The sequence below is a fragment of the Pseudochaenichthys georgianus genome, chromosome 15, assembly GCF_902827115.2.
Source record: "Pseudochaenichthys georgianus chromosome 15, fPseGeo1.2, whole genome shotgun sequence".
Classification (NCBI taxonomy): Eukaryota; Metazoa; Chordata; class Actinopteri; order Perciformes; family Channichthyidae; genus Pseudochaenichthys; species Pseudochaenichthys georgianus.
This window is the reverse complement of record NC_047517.1, coordinates 18670321-18691274: the sequence shown is the minus strand read 5'-3', so window position 1 is coordinate 18691274 and position 20954 is coordinate 18670321. Positions and strand designations below refer to the sequence as shown.

The 20954-nt window shown below is 38.3% G+C and overlaps 6 protein-coding genes across 7 annotated transcripts; 2 read left to right on the top strand and 4 right to left on the bottom strand.

The window, feature by feature from the left end:
• Positions 1–32: 32 nt before the first annotated feature.
• On the top strand, positions 33–2016 carry mgme1 (mitochondrial genome maintenance exonuclease 1). Its single transcript, XM_034101069.2, has 5 exons — positions 33–784; positions 877–1114; positions 1197–1329; positions 1530–1660; positions 1928–2016. Exons 1-5 carry the CDS (start codon positions 268–270, stop codon positions 1965–1967), a joined length of 1059 nt encoding a protein of 352 aa, XP_033956960.1. The 5' UTR covers positions 33–267; the 3' UTR covers positions 1968–2016.
• Positions 2017–2194: 178 nt separating this feature from the next.
• On the bottom strand, positions 2195–3933 carry LOC117459911 (glycine N-acyltransferase-like protein 3). The gene is given in 6 exon segments (XM_034101084.2): positions 2195–2595; positions 2699–2825; positions 3254–3362; positions 3453–3513; positions 3515–3561; positions 3754–3933. Coding segments are annotated over 6 exon segments (813 nt in total). The 5' UTR covers positions 3826–3933; the 3' UTR covers positions 2195–2198.
• Positions 3934–4637: 704 nt separating this feature from the next.
• On the bottom strand, positions 4638–6876 carry LOC117459902 (glycine N-acyltransferase-like protein 3). The gene is made up of 5 exons (XM_034101075.2): positions 6678–6876; positions 6478–6585; positions 6276–6396; positions 5332–5464; positions 4638–5216 (listed from the first exon to the last, which is right to left on the bottom strand). Exons 1-5 carry the CDS (start codon positions 6750–6752, stop codon positions 4817–4819), a joined length of 837 nt encoding a protein of 278 aa, XP_033956966.1. The 5' UTR covers positions 6753–6876; the 3' UTR covers positions 4638–4816.
• Positions 6877–11867: 4991 nt separating this feature from the next.
• On the bottom strand, positions 11868–14052 carry cst3 (cystatin C (amyloid angiopathy and cerebral hemorrhage)). Its single transcript, XM_034101081.2, has 3 exons — positions 13777–14052; positions 12795–12905; positions 11868–12269 (listed from the first exon to the last, which is right to left on the bottom strand). Exons 1-3 carry the CDS (start codon positions 13972–13974, stop codon positions 12195–12197), a joined length of 384 nt encoding a protein of 127 aa, XP_033956972.1. The 5' UTR covers positions 13975–14052; the 3' UTR covers positions 11868–12194.
• Positions 14053–14146: 94 nt separating this feature from the next.
• On the top strand, positions 14147–17624 carry ephx5 (epoxide hydrolase 5). 2 transcript variants are annotated; one of them, XM_034101050.2, is made up of 10 exons: positions 14147–14262; positions 14364–14417; positions 14551–14764; positions 14871–15051; positions 15171–15380; positions 15458–15587; positions 15898–16109; positions 16673–16781; positions 16902–17027; positions 17138–17624. In XM_034101050.2, exons 2-10 carry the CDS (start codon positions 14395–14397, stop codon positions 17337–17339), a joined length of 1407 nt encoding a protein of 468 aa, XP_033956941.1. In that variant the 5' UTR covers positions 14147–14262; positions 14364–14394; the 3' UTR covers positions 17340–17624. The 2 variants fall into 2 exon arrangements, with proteins under 2 accessions (XP_033956941.1, XP_033956942.1); XM_034101051.2 differs by having other exon boundaries at positions 14359–14417.
• Positions 17625–17952: 328 nt separating this feature from the next.
• Positions 17953–20547, bottom strand: mad2l1bp (MAD2L1 binding protein). Its single transcript, XM_034101064.2, has 3 exons — positions 20134–20547; positions 18922–19190; positions 17953–18481 (listed from the first exon to the last, which is right to left on the bottom strand). Exons 1-3 carry the CDS (start codon positions 20519–20521, stop codon positions 17954–17956), a joined length of 1185 nt encoding a protein of 394 aa, XP_033956955.1. The 5' UTR covers positions 20522–20547; the 3' UTR covers position 17953.
• Between the last annotated feature and the right edge of the window lie 407 nt (positions 20548–20954).

Here is a 20954-nt window from a genome sequence, read left to right as displayed (position 1 = left end):
GGCTCAGGTACACACTTCAATTCTGGGAAATGTAGTCTCTGACGTTGCACCTCAAAACAGGAAGTTGGTGCAACCGAAAAGGCGCGTCGTACAGAAACCATTGTGTTTCTTTGGAGTTACTCTGGAACATGCCGGGGCAAGTACCGCGACCAACATGGAGGCAAAACACTTTAAAATACTGTTTAAACACTGTAACCCATGAACGTTTATATAGTTAGTTGTCTAATCGGTTATCGTCTCTAAGCTTGTTGTGTGGAAGTTGTAACAATGTTCATTCTTAAACGCGTGGGGTGCGTTGGAATCATCATGGTCCCTCAATGCACCTCCCTCTTTGTGGGCAATTTCTCTGCTTGTCATTGCCTAAGTTCCACAAAGAGACACAGCCCGTACAGCTCAGTGGACATTGAGCGATACTCCTCTCTTGTTAAGGCTGTCATGTCATCCAAGGTCAGTTCCCAAACCCCAGAGAACCTCCAAGAAGAGGACGAGCACATTTATGGACCTGTTGTGAAAGCTCAAAAACCCTCCTCGGGATCAGAGGTGAGGGTACCCACAAATCTGCATCCCTTCTTAAACTGCGAAGAGACTGTAGAAACAGAGGAGGCAGAGTCAGGACCTCCAGCCCGGATTTTGTTGGACCGGGGCAAATACAGGTCTCTGGTACCCAGTGTGACACGCATTCTTCAGCAGACCCTTTCCCGACAGCAGATCTTCTACCTGGAGAGGTGGAAGAGGAAGATGATTGCACAACTTGGAGATGAAGGCTTCAACGAGTACAGTCAGAGTAAGTTTTCTAACATAAATTGTGTGTGGGATTGTAACTTACATGTGTAGTGTTAAGAGTAAAAAGTGACTAAAGTTGTTTTATTTCATCAGATTTATTTAGGCAAGGGAAGCTTTTCCATTCAACTGTGGAGGACACTCTGCTATCAGATGCAACAAGCATGGACAAAGAATCCTCTGAGAAAGCAGAGTACCAACCTGATGTACAGGGATACATGGAGAGCATCTCCCATGTTCTGGCAGATGTGAGTGCAGTGAGAGCCACTGAAAGCACTGTGCAACATGCCAAGCTCAACTATTTGGGAATTGTGGATTGTGTTGCTCGCTACAGGTAGATATTTGTATTCACACACAGAGATAGATTTTTTTTCTCCCACTCAACACTTGGCTTGACTGCCTGTATTTTTCTGCAGGGGAGTGCTATGTCTTATTGACTGGAAGACTTCAGAGAAGCCCAAACCATTCTTGAGCAACACTTTTGACAATCCTATTCAGGTGGCAGCCTACGCCGGGGCTTTGAACAGTGACGGCAACTACAAGTACCAGGTACTGACATAAACAATGTGATCTTTAGATTTCTCTGCTTTTTCCCCAGATTATGTATCTGTCTCAGCCTGAAGTCCGATGACTTACTTGAAAGATACATTATAGAATATTAAGGAACAGATTTAGTCTTTTTAAACACTGGATGTAAGCTACAGTGTGTCACACAAAAGAACAACCTAACTGATCTCCTCTCATTGCAGGTTGAAAATGGTCTCATTGTAGTGGCCTATAAGGATGGCTCCCCTGCACATGCTCATCAGTTAAGCTCAGAGCTAATGTTGAAGTACTGGGCAACTTGGCTGCTTCGTCTCGAAAACTTCCCAGAACAAAGGTAAAGCAGGCAGCAGTTTAAGAAAAAAAAAATATTGTAACTAATTTCCGCTTTTGTTTTTATCATTGATATAAGTCAGAGGTAAATGCATTAATACTATTTTATAATGCTGTTATTAACCAGGTCTCAGACTTGACTTTTGGCTACAGTTGTGGCAATTTCATTCTATATTTAACATTTTACATTTTACAAACAACTAATAATTGAAACAAATATTTTTATTTGAGATTTGACATTACTTTAAGATTGTTTTTCTTCTCATTTCAGTACAAGTGAGGCTTCAAGTTCTTTTGTGGAAAAGAGATGAGATTTGTGAAGAGAGAGCAAGTCCTTTTATTATAGCGCCTCTGATCCTTAACTAAAAATATAACATTGTCCCATTCAGTAGGTGGGTTAAATTTGTCAATGTAATCATGACCAATGACTACAATTGGTATGTTCTTTAATCATTTTAGTCTTCTTCTTCTTCTTCTTCTTCTTCTTCTTCTTCTTCTTCTTCTTCTTCTTCTTCTTCTTCTTCTTCGAGGTGTTCATTCATTCAATCATTGAATCCAAACCAGGCCTCCCTGTGTGAAGGGTCCTGAGTGAAGTCTAGGTTTTTAAAGAGCTTGTCGGAGGTCTCGTTCTCCTCTTCTATGAAGCAGTACACGGGGTAGCCCTGAGCGTGTAGTCTCTTGGCCATGGTGCTGATCAGGACTTTGGCGTATCCTTTCCCTCTGTGCTCTGGCAGAGTGTACAATATGCCCATTGCACATGAGGCATAGGTCAGGATCCAGGAAACAGGCTTTCCTTCTGCGTCCAGCACAGAGCAGGAGGGGAAGTTTGCGAGCATGTTCCGGATCATCCTCACAGCTTCCTTGTTCTTCGCAAACTTCCACATCTGATTCACCAAGCCAACGTGGGACTCATCCAGAGAGCTTAGTGAAATCCCTGGGCTGATGCAGAACAGAGCAGATGGACTTTCAGAGCATCGTTCTTTATTGTTGAAATATTAAACGTAAGATAATAATTTGAATGAACGTCATGGTTAGGCTCTACCTGTCTATAGAGGGAAGGTTGGAAACATCCTTAAGTATCATCATGTGACACACTGCCAGTTGGCTGCTGGACACGCCTTTTTCTGATGCTACTGCTTTGAATATCTCCATGTGGCGAAGATTGATTCCTTTTGATATAAGATATGACAATAAAACACTTTAATACATGTGTTACAAAGTAATTGTGTATTCCTTTTGGTTACAGTGATATTTATTTATTTATATATTATTTATTGAAACAGGTTTAAAGATCAGAATATGATATATTTTGAAGACATCACAAAGTTGCTCTATTGATAGAAGTAGAACATAGATATGTTTTTTCTTAATCATCTTGGAATAGAGGTTTTCACTACCCCGATGAGATGAATCCCTATCTCATCAAATGGCTTCTCCCTAACCCTTATCTGTTTTACCTGTGATTGTTTTACAAGCACTTTGCTCTATGGTCATCTGGCTAGATAATCATTTAGGTATATTGTAATGACTATGTTACTGATCTTTGCACTTTCTGTGGTATTGGAAAGACATTAACTGCTGGCAAAAAAAGTGTTACCAATGCAAATGAACTGGGTCCAGTCCAGAACGTTGGACTTCGTTATGATGTCCTCTAGAATAGCTTGATCAATTGCAAAAACTGGTATGTCTTTGAATAGATACCCCTTCTGTAAGAAAATAGAGATGTGAGGAATTGCAGTGTATGCAGAAATACAGATACATATATTTAATACATACTAGGTAAGTAGCCTACTTACCTGTTCATATTGCGGTTTGCAGACAATGGCATTGAACTCTGGCCATCTATCCACAAAAACTCACTGGGTCTGTTCTGACTCTGTTTCTGAGGACCAAATAACCATACACCTTTAAAATAAAAAACTTGGTTACTTAGTAATCTAAATCTAAATAATTGTTTGATCAGTTATTAAGGGAGTGGGTACATTCAACGTTTTTTGCAAGCAAAAAAAGAATAATAGGCAGTGATCATCGGCTTGCAATCGCTTACAATAGGCTATGTTATCAGATATGTTCAACAGTAGTTCTGACTGGACACACCTGTTGCGACCGAGGTAAATATATTTTCAGCTGAGTCTCAGCCATTTTCAGCTGCTCTCCGGTCAGTTCCATGTTCACTTGTGGTAAAGTCTTTCCAGTCAGGAATATCAATGAACCCGTACAGAAGTGCAGTAAACAGATCGGGAACACATGGAAGTGTGTAGAGCGTGCCAGTAAAAAGCAAAGCTAAAATTGGCTTCCGAGCATAGACTGGAAATCCGAGTCGCACTTTCGACACGTGACTAAAAAAGGTAGTACAAATCTTGGTCATGTGACGTGACAGATCTGTTTTACTTATGTCCTATATTGATATTCGTTTGACATTACTGTTTCATAATTTCACCTTATACAATTTATGAGTTAATGTTTAATATCCGACTTCAGTGTTAAAATGTTGGGGTAATTTAAATACTGCATTTACTGATGAGCATCTTAATCTAAAATGATACATCATTTATTAGGTGATATATATTTCGTAAAAAAATATAAATCTGCATAAAAATGTTTAGTCAAAAGTAATAATTTGGCCTGCAAAATGGTTGAGTTATAGTATTCAATAGCATATAATGTGAATACTCATGTAAAGTACAAGTACTGCTAATGTGTAGTTAAGTACAGTACTTGTGTACATTTACCAAGTCACTTTTATAGCACTGATGTCCAGTGTATTATTTAATATGTTTGTAGACCATCACCAATAAATCTGTCTAGTATAACTAGACTGATACAACAAAGACATTGCTAGTTTCAGAAGTGTGAATATTTGTTTTATTGTATTGAAAAAAAACCTCTGGACTGACCTGTCGGTGGGAAGCTGCTGAAGCTTTGATGCAGGTAGTGTTAAAAGAAGAACATACTTTTTAACAAAACATGACTACAACACGTATGCATGACATGTCTTTATTTAGGTAAACCATTGTTACCAAACAGGTTTTTATGCATTGTTTTGGAGAGCCTTTAACATTTGTAAAATGAATAGTTTGCTCCCATATTCATTCACTGAGAAAAACAATGTTTACCTGATATTATGTCAGCTATAAACTCGATCACAATGAGTACAAAATCAAAAGTTGAATTCCAACCATGCCGCCCTGTAAGAGGGTTCGTCAATGAAACCCAGATTTTTAAAGAGCTTGTAGGAGGTGTCATTCTCCTCCTCTATGAAGCAGTACACCGGATAGCCCTGAGAGTGGAGTCTCTTGGCCATGACGCTGACCAGGACTTTGCCGTAGCCTTTCCCTCTGTGCTCTGGCAGAGTGTACAATAAGCCCAATGCACAGTAATCATACACCAGGATCCAGGACAGCGGCTGACCCTGGCCGTCAGTGATGCAGCATGATGGGAAGTTGCTGATGAGGTTTTCAATGTTCCTGTAACCCTGCTTATTCCCTCCAAACTTCCAGGTTTTATTCACCAAGTCAACATGGGAAAGGTTAAGAGATGAAATCCTTGATTCAAGCTCACTGCAGAGAAACAGATTATAATAACTGTCATCTTCAACATTATTTTCCTTTTTACAGATATGAGTGAAATGTGCACACATATCCTTCAAAGTACATTGTAATGATCTGACTGTACCTGTCAGCTGCTGGTTTGAGCAGATGGGTGCTGTCTGGCAAATACAGAAGGCGCACTACAGTATAGCATCGGTTGTTTATTCCTCTGTTAGAAGACACTTCTTTGAGGATGGGGGCATGAGAAATGTCAAATCCTGTAGGACAAAGAGTAATCACATGTTTACACCATTCTGACATTTTTCTTTGCAAGAGTTTCACCATTGGTAAATGATGCAGTTTATCACCCCTTCGACTCAGGAAAAAATGTAAAACCCCATTGTAAAATTACTTAATTACAGTTGTAAGGATTGCAATCAAAATGAAGGTTGTAAGGATCATATAAGTGATGTTTTAATGTCTAACAACCGTGTTACTGTTACAGTTGTTACGGCCTAGATGGAGTTCAAGTAAACGGTTTGGTAGTTTCATAATAATGTATATTAACTGTTGTCATACTGTACGTTTCCTGTGTAAAATTGTTTTCATAAAGTTGTAACTAGTATAATAGTATTTAGATGTATGTTGAAGTACTCTCCTCTCAAGAAAAGCCCTGCATTCAACATTTTTCTCAAGTATTGTCATCAAAATATACATAATTTACCGAAAGTAAAAGTTCTCACCATGCAGAATGGCCCATTTCATAATAATATACATTATATCACGGTCACGGTAATATTAATAATAATATAGTCACTTAATATTTTAGAGTTCAACGTAGGCTACATGTGTATACAAATGTGGACTGAGAAAATATGGTTCCTTCACAAACTGCAAATAAAACATGTACACATATGGCTAACTTTGAATTGTATTGCTAAAAGCCATAAGTGACCAGTGAAATATTACGGTTACCTATGTAGGCCTAAAGTATTTGGTTTAATGAAGGGTTACTTACCTGTAGTTACATTACACCAATGACATACACCTGCACTACCTGTGGAATGATAAACACTGATATAAACTCACCTCCAACAAGAAAATAAGTGCTCCAGTCAATTGCATTTTCTTCTGTCAGCATTTTTCTTAAAATCTGGTCATCCATGCTGTAGTACGTGACTTTTTTCATGAACTCCAGAGCGCGCTTGTTCTGTGAAGTAAACAGTAGATCTAGAAATAATGTCAATAAAGTCCACAACGTATCCAATTATCCAATGGGATATGAACTCACCTTTGGGTCGGGTCTACAAATGATGATGTTAAAATTAGGCCATGTATCAACGATTACCTCCAGTGTGCTTGGTTTATTCCTGTTTATGCCATAGAGGAAACCGTATACCTGAAAACAAGAGTCGTTTAGAGCATTAATTACCTATATTAGATGAAAGACACTGCGAGTACGCTGACATATTGGCTGGTGTCGTATAGCACCTTTAAACTCCTGGGTAAGTGCTTCAGGAGAACTCCTTCTGCAACCTTTAGTTCGTCTTTGTTCAGGACCTTCATGCTTCGGAATCCGTGTATCTACCGTCCAATTGTTTTTCTTTATTAAACACGTACACGGAAGAGCGTTTGAGAGGCCTTCTTGTTTTTTGCTTTTTACCTTACTCCTTGGAGAGAGGGGCGGAGCGAAACTCACGGAAGTGATTTCAAAACAAAAGCGGTGATAATATTATAAACAAGGTGAATTTAGCGATCACAACGAAAATGACCAAGACACAGATTGAGCCCAGAAAATGGATGTTATTAAGGGCTGTAAATATAATAAGCCTATGTCTAAAATGGACAACATTGTTAGGAGATTTAAACTATACCGCGATTCTGCACTGCGGTCAACTCCGCCGTCTCTCGCATTTGTTTTTTCAAATTAGCTGCTCTTCATTCCTGCTATATTTGACGAGTGATACAAATATGTTTTACCACAAGTTCTTAAGGAAACTGACTCTGTTGGACTCGGTACTAGTTTGACTTCTACCAGAAATAAAATGAAGTACTTTTTACTGTGTACTTTGTGAGTAATCCTCTATCAGTCCCCTCCATAGTACATAATGCATGTTGTTCTGCTATCTTTGATGAATGATACAAATATAATTTACCATTAGTTCTTAATGAAATTGATACTGTTTGACTTTGTATTAGTTAGCCTACTACTTACAATACATTGAAGTACTTTTACTGTGTATTTTTGAGAAATCCTCTGTCAAAATCCCCTGCTGAGAACAAAATCAAGCCACTTCTGCTAAGTTTGATGAGGGTTTGATTGTGTAATTACAAGGTGCGAGAAAAATAAATCCACATCCTATATGAAACCTATTTTAATTCCTTTTCCATGTTATACTTATACTTACTTGCCTTAGAACATTTGCCTGTTGAACTACATGATATCTTCCCCAGCCTCAAGGAAATACAATAAAATAAATGAATTCATATTTTTTTTAAATTGATACAAATGTATACATTAATAATGTTGTGTGCAAACATTTAAAATGTAAATCTAAAATGAAAAATAAGTTTACTTTTGAAATGATTTCTCACAAAAACCTTTCTAAATTATAGTAAATCATTAAAAAAAGGTTTAGTGAATATACGTTTTTCTGCCTAAAATAGTTGAAATTGAACGTAAACTATATCAAACACCACATGCATGGCAGTTAACCCATTTTTCCCGCTATTTAAATTGACTTTGGTTGAAGTTAATAAAAAATATTGATGGTTTGTTTAAATAACTAGTGACATTTTAATAAATATTGCAAAAAAGGGCTCCAAAAAAGACATATATAACTTGGCCGGCTTAACCAGTGTGTAATTCTTCAAGCACCACAAGATTCAGAGTTTATAAAGTACAATTCTGGGCCACTGATTGTGTCATTTCACACATACAGTAAAAATGCCTGTTTTGAAGCCTTACAATGGTGCAGGAAAAGGACTTTACATTGTATTATGCTATGTATTATGCTATATCAGGGCTATTCAGTTAAGAGAAGAGAAAAAGGAAAGCAAATTGTTATAATGGGTGATGTAGCATTAATGACAGACATAATATGAGGTCCTTTGCACTGTGTGATCATGGGGCATCACCCTTACAGCATCAGGACAATATCATTGGAGTCAGACACTGGAAGTGTGCTGGAGGCTGATGGGTTGACGGGACTGATGGAAGGATGAGGCTGATGAGACTGAAGAATCTGTGACGAATTAGCGGCTGAGAAATAATCATATATTAAAAGACAGCAGCATCATAAGAGGCCAACAAGAGTGACAGAGTGGGTCAGTGTGCAGTCTACCATCTTCTTAAAATACTCTGTCCAACAATATCAGTCTCATGAAGAAAGGTTTTTTAACGCTTATTCAAAATAGCAGAGAAACATGCATTCTTGTACTCAGGAGGGGACATTGACAGAGGATTGTTGGAAAAGTACACATAAGTACTTCATAGTACTTGTGGGGGTAGTTTCAGTAGTACTGAGTCCAACAGGATCAATCTCACGAAGAACTAATGGCAATAAAAAAATAATTCCCTCATCAAACTTAGCAGAAGTGGGTTGATTTTGTTCTCAGCAGGGGACTTTGACAAAGGATTACTCACAAAGTACACAGTAAAAGTACTTCATTTTATTTCTGGTAGAAGTCAAACTAGAACCGAGTCCGTTTCCTTAAGAACTTGTGGTGAAACATATGTGTATCAGTCGTCAAATATAGCAGGAATGAAGAGCAGCTGATTTGAAAAAACAAACTCGAGAGACGGCTGAGTGACCGCAGTGCAGAATTGCTGTATAGTTTAAATCTCCTAACAATGTTGTCCATTTTAGACATAGGCTTATTATATTGACAGCCCTTAATAACATCCATTTTCTGGGCTCAATATGTGTCTTGGCCGTTTCCGTTGTGATCGCTAAATTCCCCTTGTTTATAATAATCACCGGTCCTTCAGCAGGATACTGTCGTGATTCAAAGTGTGATTTTAACAAACGAGTGCTTTTGTTTTGAAATCACTTCCGTGAGTTTCGCACCGCCCCTCGCTCCAATGACCATTTGACCATTTATTAAAGTGAAAAGTGAAAAGCAAAAAGGCCTCTCAGACGCTCTTCCGTTTACGTGTTTAATAAAGAAAAACAATTGGACGGTAGATACACGGATTCTTCGGGAGTGCAGATTCTTTAATAATGCAGTTTCCCTGAGTATCGGTTTAACTGTTCACTTACAATAAAAATGGTCTCAGCATTAGTAAATCATTCATTTTAAATCCGTGTATCTCCCGTCCAATAGTTTTTCTTTATTAAACACGTAAACGGAAGAGCGTTTGAGAGGCCTTTTTGATTTTTGATTTTTACCTTACTAAATGATCATTGGAGCGAGGGGCGGGGTGAAACTCACGGAAGTGATTTCAAAACAAAAGCGGTGATAATATTATAAACAAAGGGAAAGAAGGTGAATTTAGCGATCACAACGAAAACGGCCAAGACACATATTGAGCCCAGAAAATTGATGTAATTAAGGGCTGTAAATATAATAAGCCTCTGTCTAAAATGGACAACGTTGTTAGGAGATTTAAACTATAGGCTACAGCGATTCTGCACTGCGGTCAACTCCGCCGCCTCTCGAGTTTTTTCAAATCAGCTGCTCTTCATTCCTGCTATATTTGACCAGTGATACAAATATGTTTTACCACAAGTTCTTAAGGAAACTGACACTGTTGGACTCGGTTCTAGTTTGACTTCTACCAGAAATAAAGTACTTTTACTGCGTAGCCTACTTTGTGAGTAATCCTCTGTCAAAGTCCCCTCCAGTAGCCTACATAATGCATGTTTTTCTGCTATCTTTGATGAATGATAAGAATATAATGTTACCATTAGTTCTTAATGAAATTGATACTGTTTGACTTTGTTTTAGTTAGCCTACTACTTACAATACATTGAAGTACTTTTACTGTGTATTTTTTGAGAAATACTCTGTGAAAGTCCCCTGCTGAGAACAAAATCAAGCCACTTCTGCTAAGTTTGATGAGGGAATTACATTTTGTTGCAATTAGTTCTTCGTGAGGTTGATCCTGTTGGACTCAGTAGGCCTATAGTGAAACTACCCCCACAAGTACTATGAAGTACTTACTGTGTACTGTTCCAGTACTCCTCTGTCAATGTCCCCTCCTGAGTACAATAATGCATTTTTCTCTGCTATTTTGAATACGCGTTAAAAAAAACCTTTCTTCCTGAGACTGATATTGTTGGACAGAGTATTTTAAGAGGATGGTAGACATGATATCAGCAATACTTCCAGTCAGTACTCCGGCAGCAGCATTTTACACCTTGGAAAGTCTTTAGAGTCTGGCCTGGATAGCTGGTCTGTCCTTCAGCACACTGACACACCCTGTCACTCTTGTTGGCCTCTTATGAAGCTGCTGTCTTTTAAAATATGATTATTTCTCTGCTCCTAGTTCATTCCTCGCAGATTCTTCCTTCAGTCCCAGTCATTGCATGTCAGTCAATAGAGCTTCGAAAAATGTGTCCAATTCAACAAAATGTTTTTTTGTGAGTGAAGGCCAGAGCTAAATTATTGTTTGATTGTGTAATTACAAGGTGAGAGAAAATACATCCACATCCGTAACGTATTTTATTTACTTTTCCATGTTATACTTTTACTTACTTGCATTAGAACAATTGCATGTTGAACTACATGCTGGATATCTTCCCCAGCCTCAAGGAAATACATTAAAATAAATGGATTCATTATTTAAAAAAATTGATAAAAATGTATAAATTAATAATGTTGTGTGCAAACATTTCAAATTTAAATATAAAATGAAAAATAAGTTTACTTTTGAAATGATTTCTCACAAAAACCTTTCTAAATTATAGTAAATTATTAAAAAAGGTTTCGTCAATATACGTTTTTCTGCCTAAAATAGTTGAAATTCAACGTAAAACTATATCAAACAATATGCCCGCTATTTAAATTGACTTTGGTTAGTTAATAAAAATATTGATATTATATAATGTAATATATACATATATAATTGATGCAGTCTTTCTGAACACTTTTTTAAAAAAATACTGCAAATGAAGAATATTTTAAATTTTAACTTACGTTGAAAAGATTTGTGAAAGGATACATTCTTCATGGGCTTCAATGGCTCTAGTAAAGGGTGTTTTATGGTTGCTTGTATTATCCTCAGATAGTGGTTTGTTTAAATAACTACTGACATTTTAATAAATATTGCAAAAAGGGCTCCAAAAAAGGCATATACAACCTGGCCGGCTTAACCAGTGTGTAATTCTTCAAGCACCACAAGATTCAGAGTTTATAAAGTACAATTCTGGGCCATTGATTGCCGGGCCGGCTAAAATGATTGGTTGTGCTTTTTACAGTACTGTGGACATTCCAGACATTTTTTTTTATGGATTTTTTGTCAAAGCACTTAAGATATTCATTGCCATCGGGATGTTAAGAGCATTCCATGGAATATAACAAAAAGTGTATCTCGAGCATGATCTCGAGCCGGTTTCTCTTTAATGTATGCTAAAGAATCACAACAAAACATGTTTCTATAAAATAATTAAATATCAATCTGAGACCTGGATAGCAAAAGTCTAATATCGATTTACATTCACCACATGAACACATTGATGTAGGTTGACAATATGCTTTATTTTCATTTCAAAACAGCATGTTTTAATAGCCTAATCAACAGTTCAGTTAATACTTATTTGGTATTTGCTAGGTTAAGTGATTAAGCAGTACAAAGTGGCTCTTCTAAAATGAATGTCAACGTCAAACATTGCAATACTGTATAGGAAAGGTCAACAGGTATTGAATTTAGCATAAAGTATAGTAGCTTAGGCAGAAAATGGAAAAGTTAATATTTTTCTGGTTTATCTAACCGAAAACATATTGTTCTGATTGAGGGATATTCCGCAAACAATTTCAGCACTGGAGATTTTCCACGTTCTCTTTCTAGCATTTCTGCCCGAGCAACTTAGTCTCATTACGCCATGGGACGACCAGCACTGTGAATTCGCACTGGTAGGGCTGAAAAAGAAAAAAAGTGACATCATATATATATATTTGTATAGCATTGTAGCACAGAATATAGCATTGCAACTTTGAGATTAGATCAAAGTCAAAGATCAACATAGCATAACTTGCAAACCTTATCATCCCCCGTTCCCCATGTTCAAAGATCCTGATTATTTAAGAATCAGATTTTATTTAAGTAATTAAATATTTTCCTCTTTCAATGGACCTCTTTCATTTTTAATAGGCAAATGAAGAATTATTTGTTAAGCTTAGTTATCTAGTTAAAATGTAGGAGGCAGTTCTCCTCCCTGACTTCTCTTTGCAGACAGCAACAAACCAAAGCCGATGACTCATATAGGGGAAGTAAGTACCAAATGAATTTACAATCTGATAGTTTGTAGTCTATTGTTGAGGATAGAAATACAAGTCTACTGTATGGAATTTAAACATTATGTCGAAAAGCTTCCAATTAATAAATACAATTGGGGTTTATTTCTTCCTGAAGCTGAGATTGGAGCCTCTTAATAAAGTCCTTACCAGAGCCTGGGCTGGGTCTTGGTGGATGGCACACACTTCATTTGCAGTGCCCTTTCTGCAGGGGGTGTTCCCCATTCTCACGGTTATGACGTATTTCAAACCAGCAACCAACTGTAAGAAGAACTTGTTGTTAGAAAAACAAATCATTGAAAACCTTTATGATAAAGCCCTTGCAGAATCAAGGCAAAACGGTCAGCTATTACATCCGACCAAAGTTTAAAAGATCACAACAATTATCATGATCAGATTCTTAATGTCTCATTTATGCATTTTTAAAAGCTTGGGTGGTCTTCCATGACATCTTATAGTGACAAACATTCAGACTTCATATAACAGGGTTTGATTGGATTAGGGGTGTCAGACAGAGATTATCACTAAAGTACTGTACTAAAGTACAATTTGAGACACTGAGCGAGTACACTTTGTACCTCTACAATTCAGAGGTAAATGGTGTTCTCTTTCTCCACTACATTTATTGTGTAGGCTACTTTTAGTTGCCTACACAATATGTCAACAATGTCTTTGATTTTTGTAAAGCACCTTGAATTGCCTTGTGTTGAAAGGTGCTATATACATACACTTGCCTTGCCTTGCCTTGCCTAGTTACTTTGCAGACTTGGATTAATGATGAGAAAAATAAATAATACTTAAATTACATCTGGAGTAACATTCAGTAACTACCCTACAGTATACAAAGTAATTAAAACTAGCTGCACCTTTACCAGCTTTGATAAATACATTAATGCATCATTAATTATAATCAAATCTGGTACTTTTACAAGATCTGAGTACTTCTCCCCCCGCTGCTGTTGTATGTGCCTTTATGTGGATAAGGAGTGACAAGGAAACATTTAGCCTGATGGGCGCAGGCGTAAAAGCAGGCCCACGACAACGGTTGCATATAAACAAAGTATCTTGATTTTACCATGTCTGTGAAGTCAAATCTTAAAATATTCAAAAGCCCAGCTTAAAGATTACCAACCTGTCTCTTCACCCCCACCACTTCCGCCACCTGGCTGAGGAACATGTTGTTGGATTGCTTGTTGTGTTCGACGACAGCGAAGTTGAGGGCATTTTGAGCCCCTTCGTCATTGACATCTATGGTTATATACCCCCCGATCATTGATGAGCCGACGGCAAAAACCGCCGCAAGAACAGGGAGGACAATCTTCCACATCATGTCTCTTGTCTTACTGTAACAAGCAATATCACAAAACAACAGCTCGGCGTGTCTCCTCCTTTTTTATATAAACAACAAGGCAACGGCTGTTTTTTTCACGGGGATTGACACCTCTCGCAGCCAATCATCAACCTCTGCAACACAAACCCCTCCCTCTTGGTTTTCATTTTAGCCAGTCGCGAATGTGTTCGATTTGTTCATCCTCGACTCCCGTAGTGGCCTTTTCCACCACCACTTGAGCACATTCCTACATTATCTGAAGGGAAAACTTAAGAGGAGGCAACCAAGGTATGTTGAAACGCATGTGGTTTGGATTTTGGCTTGCTTTGCACAAAATTCGATGAGCGGTGCGGAAAATGAAACTTTTTACCTCTGCCCTACAAGTGCAGGCTAGAAAAAACTCACCTTTGGAACTGCGCAATGGAGAGACTCCAGGTTCTTAAGTAAGTAGGATAAGCGACGAATTCCCCAATTTGCTAAATATGTATACCTATTATATATCTTTAATATATTTATATTTATTCTACAGCTGTGATTATCAATGTGTTTGTTTTCTTATTTTCCCACATTCTGCAGGGGAACATTCTGCAGTTTGGATGCCTTCCAAAAGCAACTCCTAATAGGCTCAGCAGTGGCAGCTGGTGGCATACTGGCATACATGGTGCAGAAGAGAAGACAAGTCAAAAGTATCCCCCTTGGTGAAGGATGGTGGGGAGCAGGAGAGAAGCCACTGTCAGAGGATGATCAAATATATCCCTTCAAAGTGCAAACCTCAGATGAAGAGATAGAGGTCCTTTTGAGCTCTTAACAAACTGTTTAATCATTACTAATCATATTTTTAAAGTAGCATTCAGAGATGTTTATGACAAGTAATCAAAAGTGCTCTTACTCAACAGGACCTTCATGAGCGCATTGACAGAACCCGCTATGCTGATCCTTTGGAAGATAGCTGCTTCCAGTATGGATTCAACTCCACACATCTCAAGAAAGTGGTTTCCTATTGGAGACACACATTTGACTGGAAAAAGCAGGTGGAGGTGCTTAACAAGTATCCACACTTCAAAACCAAAATAGAAGGTACACACAGCCCCAAGCTATATAAAAAATAAAGGTTTTGCTTTAGAGTAATATTTTTAAAGAATCATTCCACACACTATTTACTTTCTTTAAGCACCAATGCTTTTGCTTTGATGCAGGATTGGATGTGCACTTCATTCACGTGCGACCACCACACCGTGACAACCAGAAGGTTCTGCCTCTTATGCTCGTTCACGGCTGGCCTGGCTCCTTCTATGAGTTCTACAGAATTCTGCCACTTCTCACAGAGAACCAGGATGGTGTTGTGTTTGAGGTCATCTGTCCATCTATCCCTGGCTACGCTTTCTCAGAAGCCTCCCACAAACAAGGTAGAGGATTCTAAGCAATGTATGTATTTTTGCTAGAGCAGCAGATTAACAGATGTGTTTTTTTTGTATCTTTTCAGGATTTAACAGTCTCGCTGCTGCCCGAATTTTCCTGACACTGATGGAGCGTTTAGGATTCTCCCAGTTCTATCTGCAGGGTGGAGACTGGGGCTCTCTCATCACCACCAACATGTCACAGATGAAACCGCAGTAAGACAGAAAAACAAGCCATAACAAGCCTCAAGTTGTATCACTTCAGTGGAATTTCCCACACCCACTTGTTTATTTAATAAAAGGGAGCAATGTGAGATTCTTACAGAAATGTGAAACAGTGTTTGCTGTGTGCGAAGTTCACAATCGACCAAAACTACTTGCACGACAAATTCCTGTAGGCTGGAGAAAGGTCAAAAGAAAAAACATGATCAAAACTAGCATTTCTAGCTATAATTTGTAACTTAATACAGATTCAAATCCTGTTAGACATTAACTGTAATTTATATGTTTTTGTAATCTTTTCCAGATGTGTGAAAGGTCTGCACTTAAACATGTGTATGTCAAACAAAGGGTTCAAAGTGATGCTTTCCCTCATTGTTGGACCTTATCTGCCCTTCCTGGTGGGCTTGAGTCGGGAAGATGTTCGCCGGTTGTTCCCTTTCTTTGAGAAGAATGTCTGGGAAATCCTAAAGGAAAGCGGCTACCTTCACATCCAGGCTACTAAACCAGACACTGCAGGTGGGGACACATTCTGATGATCATATTGCCACTGCTGACAGGCCAAAGACAAACCACCTGAGGCAAGCAAACAGTTGCTAGTATTTTATTATCTCAGTTGACTATTCATTAAGCGCTTTAAGTGAAAGTTCAGATTTTTTAGGTGGTGTTGTGTGAAGTATTTATCCATATTCAGTTTTGAGAAAAAGACAGGACAAAAGTCATCAATCCACAGGGAACTGAAGCCTTTACTGTCTATGCTTCCATTAAAGCAACTATACTCCATTTGATAAAACAGTCTATTGATGAATCCAAACGAATAATTTAACACATCAGTCACACAGTATCACAAACTAACTGATTGTGGCAGCGGTAGACCAGCAACTTCAGTGTTCTATAAGGTAAACTAAGGTTTCTTTGACAAAGGAGTATTTTTAGGGGGATAAAATAAATGTTGCTGATGATCCCAGCCCCAGCAGAACAATGCTTAACATCTGTATACACTAACTCTGGATATGTACCTCATATTACTCTAATTTGAAACATCCAAACTGTCTCTCCAATATCTTACTTTGTGGTTACAGGCTGTGGAGCCAATGACTCTCCTGTAGGCTTGGCGGCCTACATCCTGGAGAAGTTCTCCACCTGGACTGATAATAGAAACAGAGATCTAGAGGATGGTGGGCTGGAGAGGTACAAGACAACTTTCAGTTTTGCCTTTTTAGGCATATATAAATATATTGTATGATAGATTCAACAAAGATGATTGGATTGTTGCCGTCTGTTTGTTAAATAATGTCTGCATCCATACAGGAAATTCAGCCTGGATGACCTCCTGACAAACGTGATGATCTACTGGACCACAGGCTCCATTGTCTCCTCCATGCGCTTCTACAAAGAGAACTTCAAGGGAAATCCAGACAACAGAGTGGATGCAAAGTATGTGGTTAGATGCTCCTTTTATCCAAACTGTCATTTGTTTTACAAATTTGACAACCTTATAATCACACCATGTCATACCTCTGATTCGGTTTCCTCTTGTGTTTTAGGACAGGCATATTTGTACCCACTGGACTTGCTGCCTTCCCCAACGAGCTGTTGCACTGCCCCAAGTCTTGGGCACAGATTAGGTATCGAAACATCCAGTCGTACAACTACATGCCACGAGGCGGTCACTTTGCTGCCTTTGAGGAGCCCCAGCTGCTAGCCAACGACTTTGTCCAGTTCGTGAAAAAAGTGGAGAAGTTCTGACCATGTTAATGCACTTACACACCAACGTAATTATGGTACATCTGTTCATTATTAATGCTGTTATTCAATTTTGTTTACTCATTCCAAATGAGATATGAATGCACTTCATTATACTAAGATTATTTCCACACTACAATGCACCTCATTGCTTGATTGTGTTAAGAAATGTCAGCATTGTTTAAATCGTTTTCATAAAATGTAAACACATACTCAGATGATACTGGCACTTGAATATATATAAAGATAAGATTAAAACAATAGACACAAGTTTTCGCTCTTTAAAAATGTATTGCACCATTAATGTGTTTGATGTCCAATTAGCAAGTGTTATAATTTTCTGCAAAACATTCTTCAGAAATATGAACAATACCCAATGTGCTCAAACAGATTATGCCAACAAAGGTTCCTAAGAACAAATTATTTCAAAAGAGGATAAAAGGGGATAATACACCTTACTTGTTTTTAAGTGTCAAGTAGAAAACATGTTACTCATAATTCATTCACAATACGGACAGGTCAGTTAAAAATTCAAGTTTTTAATTCCTTTGAACCACCAATAAAATAAAATTGTAAGAGAGCCGCATCTCAGACTATGTGCTTCCCAACTCCTGATGTCACTTGCCGAAGCCCTTGATGGTCATGGGTGCCTGAAACCACACATAATCCTCCCAGTCGGACACCTGGGCCAGTGGTTCCTTGCAGGTGCTGGGAACAGTAGACAGAGCGATAATTCGGTTCTTTACACGGGTTGGCACTTTAAATTGTAGTTTAGGGCGGAACCACCCTACGCCGCAGTCCCTGTGGGCCAGTACCAAGACGGTGGTGGGAATCAAACGGACAGGTTTGATGTCCGACAAAAGGTCGGCCACAAACAGAGTCCGGAAGAGTTGCCTTAAGCATGCGGACACCTGTAGACTTTTGTCTCCACCAGCCAATACCAGGGCCTCCATGTTGATCTCATACAGCTCTTTGGGGAGGGTGAGGGAGCCACCCATCAGCAGCAGCACGCGGGGCACCCTGCTGAGGGAGAAGAGCACCTCCAGCTGCTGCAGCACCTCCTCCAGCTCCTGGAGGGTCTGCTGACACTTGCGCCAGCTCACGTCTGCAGACTGCCCCGGCCTCCGAGCTACTATGTCTTCATCCTGAAAAGCAAAACATTAAACAAACTGTTTAAGTTCATCTCAAATCCACATCATTTCTTATTTTTTTAACATTTGTGCAAAATTCCACCATGTATGGCTGCCATGTCTCAAGATCCTATCCAACTATGCATTTGTATTAATCACTTACATAAGTTTATAGCACATACATCTGATTATGTTCAACATACTTATATATAAGTACAATATACAGTATTTCATTTTGTATTCTGTCTGATTTCTCCCTAGCTTACCTGTATATCATTTACCTAATTCTGCATTTTACTTGTACCATTATATGATTTGCACTATTTTTTACTTTAATTATTTTATGGTCTAATATATGTTGCATTGTTGGAGGAGTTTAGGATTTTCTCGCTGTAGCTGCATATGACAATAAAGCCTTTGAATCTTGAAGGTGCACACATGTGTTCCTAATTCACCTGCATGGAGGCTTGCTGTTTCTTCTGGGAGTACACCAGCTGGTCATATGTCATGGGCAGTTGCTGTCTCTGATAGAGGATGCACTTGAGGATCTCACTGACGAAGCGGCAGCAGCCTTCCTGAGTCACAGTTCCAGGGAAAACCACGTTCACACAGCCATTGTCCTGCGCTTGTCTCATCAGCTCCATATCACTGTCCTCTGAGTTACTGAGCTGTTGACAGGCAGTCACACTGCTCTGACCAGAAATGTCCTCTTCTTGGTTGTTATCTGTCCAAATAAGAACCAGAATAATGTCATTAGGGTGAGCAACAGACCATTCATGCCAGTATTCCTATAAAACCATTGTCCACATTTCCACTTAACATACCACTGTCTGCCAGCAGTGGAATAATTATTTAGATACTCGTAGGCAACAATAGCAATTGTCAGTCAAATCAGTTATCAGTTAAAGTCCTGCTTTCCAAGTATTGCTAAATTATACATGTATACAGTTTATGTTTGTTTAAGTCATGTTAAACTTCTGGATTAAAATGATTAATGCCTCAATGTGAAAGCAGCATTTTAGTGCAGCTGGTCAGCGTAGGGCCATTCTTTCTGAATACTGCAGGATAGTATTATCTTTGTTGACATTACTGTTCTGTAAGCAAACATTTATCAACAGACACATGTATATATGCACACATTAAGACATAAATGCAAAAAAATCAATATATACAAAATAACAGTCACTTCAATAACGTCATCTTCATACAATGACGATTATTTAAAAAACAGAAAGGAGATACAAATAATAACAGTTGGACACTAGGATCAGATGATTTCACCCTTTACTTCAAAATATTAATCGTTTCAACATAATTGAATATATGTTCCAGCTGTATCCTAATAACTGTAATGGAGTAGTAAACATTTATTAAAATATCGGAAGTACCCCAAAACTGAATCTAAGTTCAGTACTAGTTTATAGTGCTTGGTAATTACTAAAGTTGAACATAGAGAAAAACTAAATTGAAAATAGAAAAACTAAGTTGAAAATTGAATGTCTGTCTTGAATATGCAGTATGTCAACATGTTATTGAGACATACGGTATCTAACTTAAATTAGAGAACAGGATGACTCTAAACAACCTGAATTTGACCCCGACTATCAAAATGAAATGCAGTGTTTCACAATGCTGCTTCACACTCATGTCCCATGGATGTGACTCACCGGGCAGGCTGGGTGTGGACGGTAAAGCGGCGTTTTCCTTGTCCTCTGAGTTGTTTACGCTCTGCTGTTTTGAATGAAGTCGATGGTTAGGGGAGGCATCTTTTAATTCCATTTCATTATTCACGTTAGAACATGTGTTTACGGCTAGTGTAGAAAGTTGTTGGGCTACTTCCGCAGACGGTGCGCATGAATTTGTGTCATCGGGAACACTTTGTAACGTTAGGACTTCTTTACATGTCATGTTTGGTTCCTCCGTTGTAATAACATATTTTTCCGAAGAAAACGACAGGCGCCTCGCTATCACGTTATCTTCGCTGTTAATAGCTGACGGGATTTCCATGTCTTCAGAGTGTAATGTTAGTTTAAATATATTCGATACTCCAGCCATAGTTTTGAATGTCCCCGCTGTGTGTTTCTCACAATGCATCATGGGAAACGTGGATCGACGACGATGCTGTGTTCAAGTTACAAAGAAAGAATCCAAAAAAACAGTTTCCCATTGAAAATACAGTTGGTCCCATGGTTGGTACCCCTAAAACGTGCTAACAAAAACATACAAATTCGTACATTTAAGACTATATTTAAAGGTTCATTCTTGTAAGGCGTGGAGGCTGTTTTTACAGGTGAATCGTGTTTTTTTAATGCTTGCTTTTTGGAACATCCCGGACAAATACAATTATTTTAATTGTGTAATCTTTAACATTCAAATCGAATTTAACGTCGATGTTCAACGCTTATACATTGATTAATTAACATAATATGGAGTTAAAACCTAGCATCTGATGTGTGTAGAGCCCTGTGTTATTACAATACAGCCTGTT

What these genes read in the sequence shown, in the direction of transcription:
- mgme1 (XM_034101069.2), top strand. Translation starts at nt 268, where the DNA reads ATGTTCATTCTTAAACGCGTGGGGTGCGTTGGAATCATCATGGTCCCT. An exon ending in CTTCAACGAGTACAGTCAGA is followed by an intron (nt 785 to 876) that starts GTAAGTTTTCTA and finishes TTATTTCATCAG; the next exon opens with ATTTATTTAGGCAAGGGAAG. An exon ending in GAAAACTTCCCAGAACAAAG is followed by an intron (nt 1,661 to 1,927) that starts GTAAAGCAGGCA and finishes TTCTCATTTCAG; the next exon opens with TACAAGTGAGGCTTCAAGTT.
- LOC117459902 (XM_034101075.2), bottom strand. Translation starts at nt 6,752, where the DNA reads ATGAAGGTCCTGAACAAAGACGAACTAAAGGTTGCAGAAGGAGTTCTC. An exon ending in ACTTACCCAGGAGTTTAAAG is followed by an intron (nt 6,586 to 6,677) that starts GTGCTATACGAC and finishes TCTTGTTTTCAG; the next exon opens with GTATACGGTTTCCTCTATGG. An exon ending in CTCAAACCAGCAGCTGACAG is followed by an intron (nt 5,217 to 5,331) that starts GTACAGTCAGAT and finishes GTTTCTCTGCAG; the next exon opens with TGAGCTTGAATCAAGGATTT.
- cst3 (XM_034101081.2), bottom strand. Translation starts at nt 13,974, where the DNA reads ATGATGTGGAAGATTGTCCTCCCTGTTCTTGCGGCGGTTTTTGCCGTC. An exon ending in TGGTGGGGGTGAAGAGACAG is followed by an intron (nt 12,906 to 13,776) that starts GTTGGTAATCTT and finishes TTCTTCTTACAG; the next exon opens with TTGGTTGCTGGTTTGAAATA. An exon ending in AAGACCCAGCCCAGGCTCTG is followed by an intron (nt 12,270 to 12,794) that starts GTAAGGACTTTA and finishes TTTCTTTTTCAG; the next exon opens with CCCTACCAGTGCGAATTCAC.
- ephx5 (XM_034101050.2), top strand. Translation starts at nt 14,395, where the DNA reads ATGGAGAGACTCCAGGTTCTTAA. An exon ending in CCTCAGATGAAGAGATAGAG is followed by an intron (nt 14,765 to 14,870) that starts GTCCTTTTGAGC and finishes CTTACTCAACAG; the next exon opens with GACCTTCATGAGCGCATTGA. An exon ending in GAGGATGGTGGGCTGGAGAG is followed by an intron (nt 16,782 to 16,901) that starts GTACAAGACAAC and finishes GCATCCATACAG; the next exon opens with GAAATTCAGCCTGGATGACC.
- mad2l1bp (XM_034101064.2), bottom strand. Translation starts at nt 20,521, where the DNA reads ATGGCTGGAGTATCGAATATATTTAAACTAACATTACACTCTGAAGAC. An exon ending in GTCCACACCCAGCCTGCCCG is followed by an intron (nt 19,191 to 20,133) that starts GTGAGTCACATC and finishes TTATTTGGACAG; the next exon opens with ATAACAACCAAGAAGAGGAC. An exon ending in AACAGCAAGCCTCCATGCAG is followed by an intron (nt 18,482 to 18,921) that starts GTGAATTAGGAA and finishes TTTGCTTTTCAG; the next exon opens with GATGAAGACATAGTAGCTCG.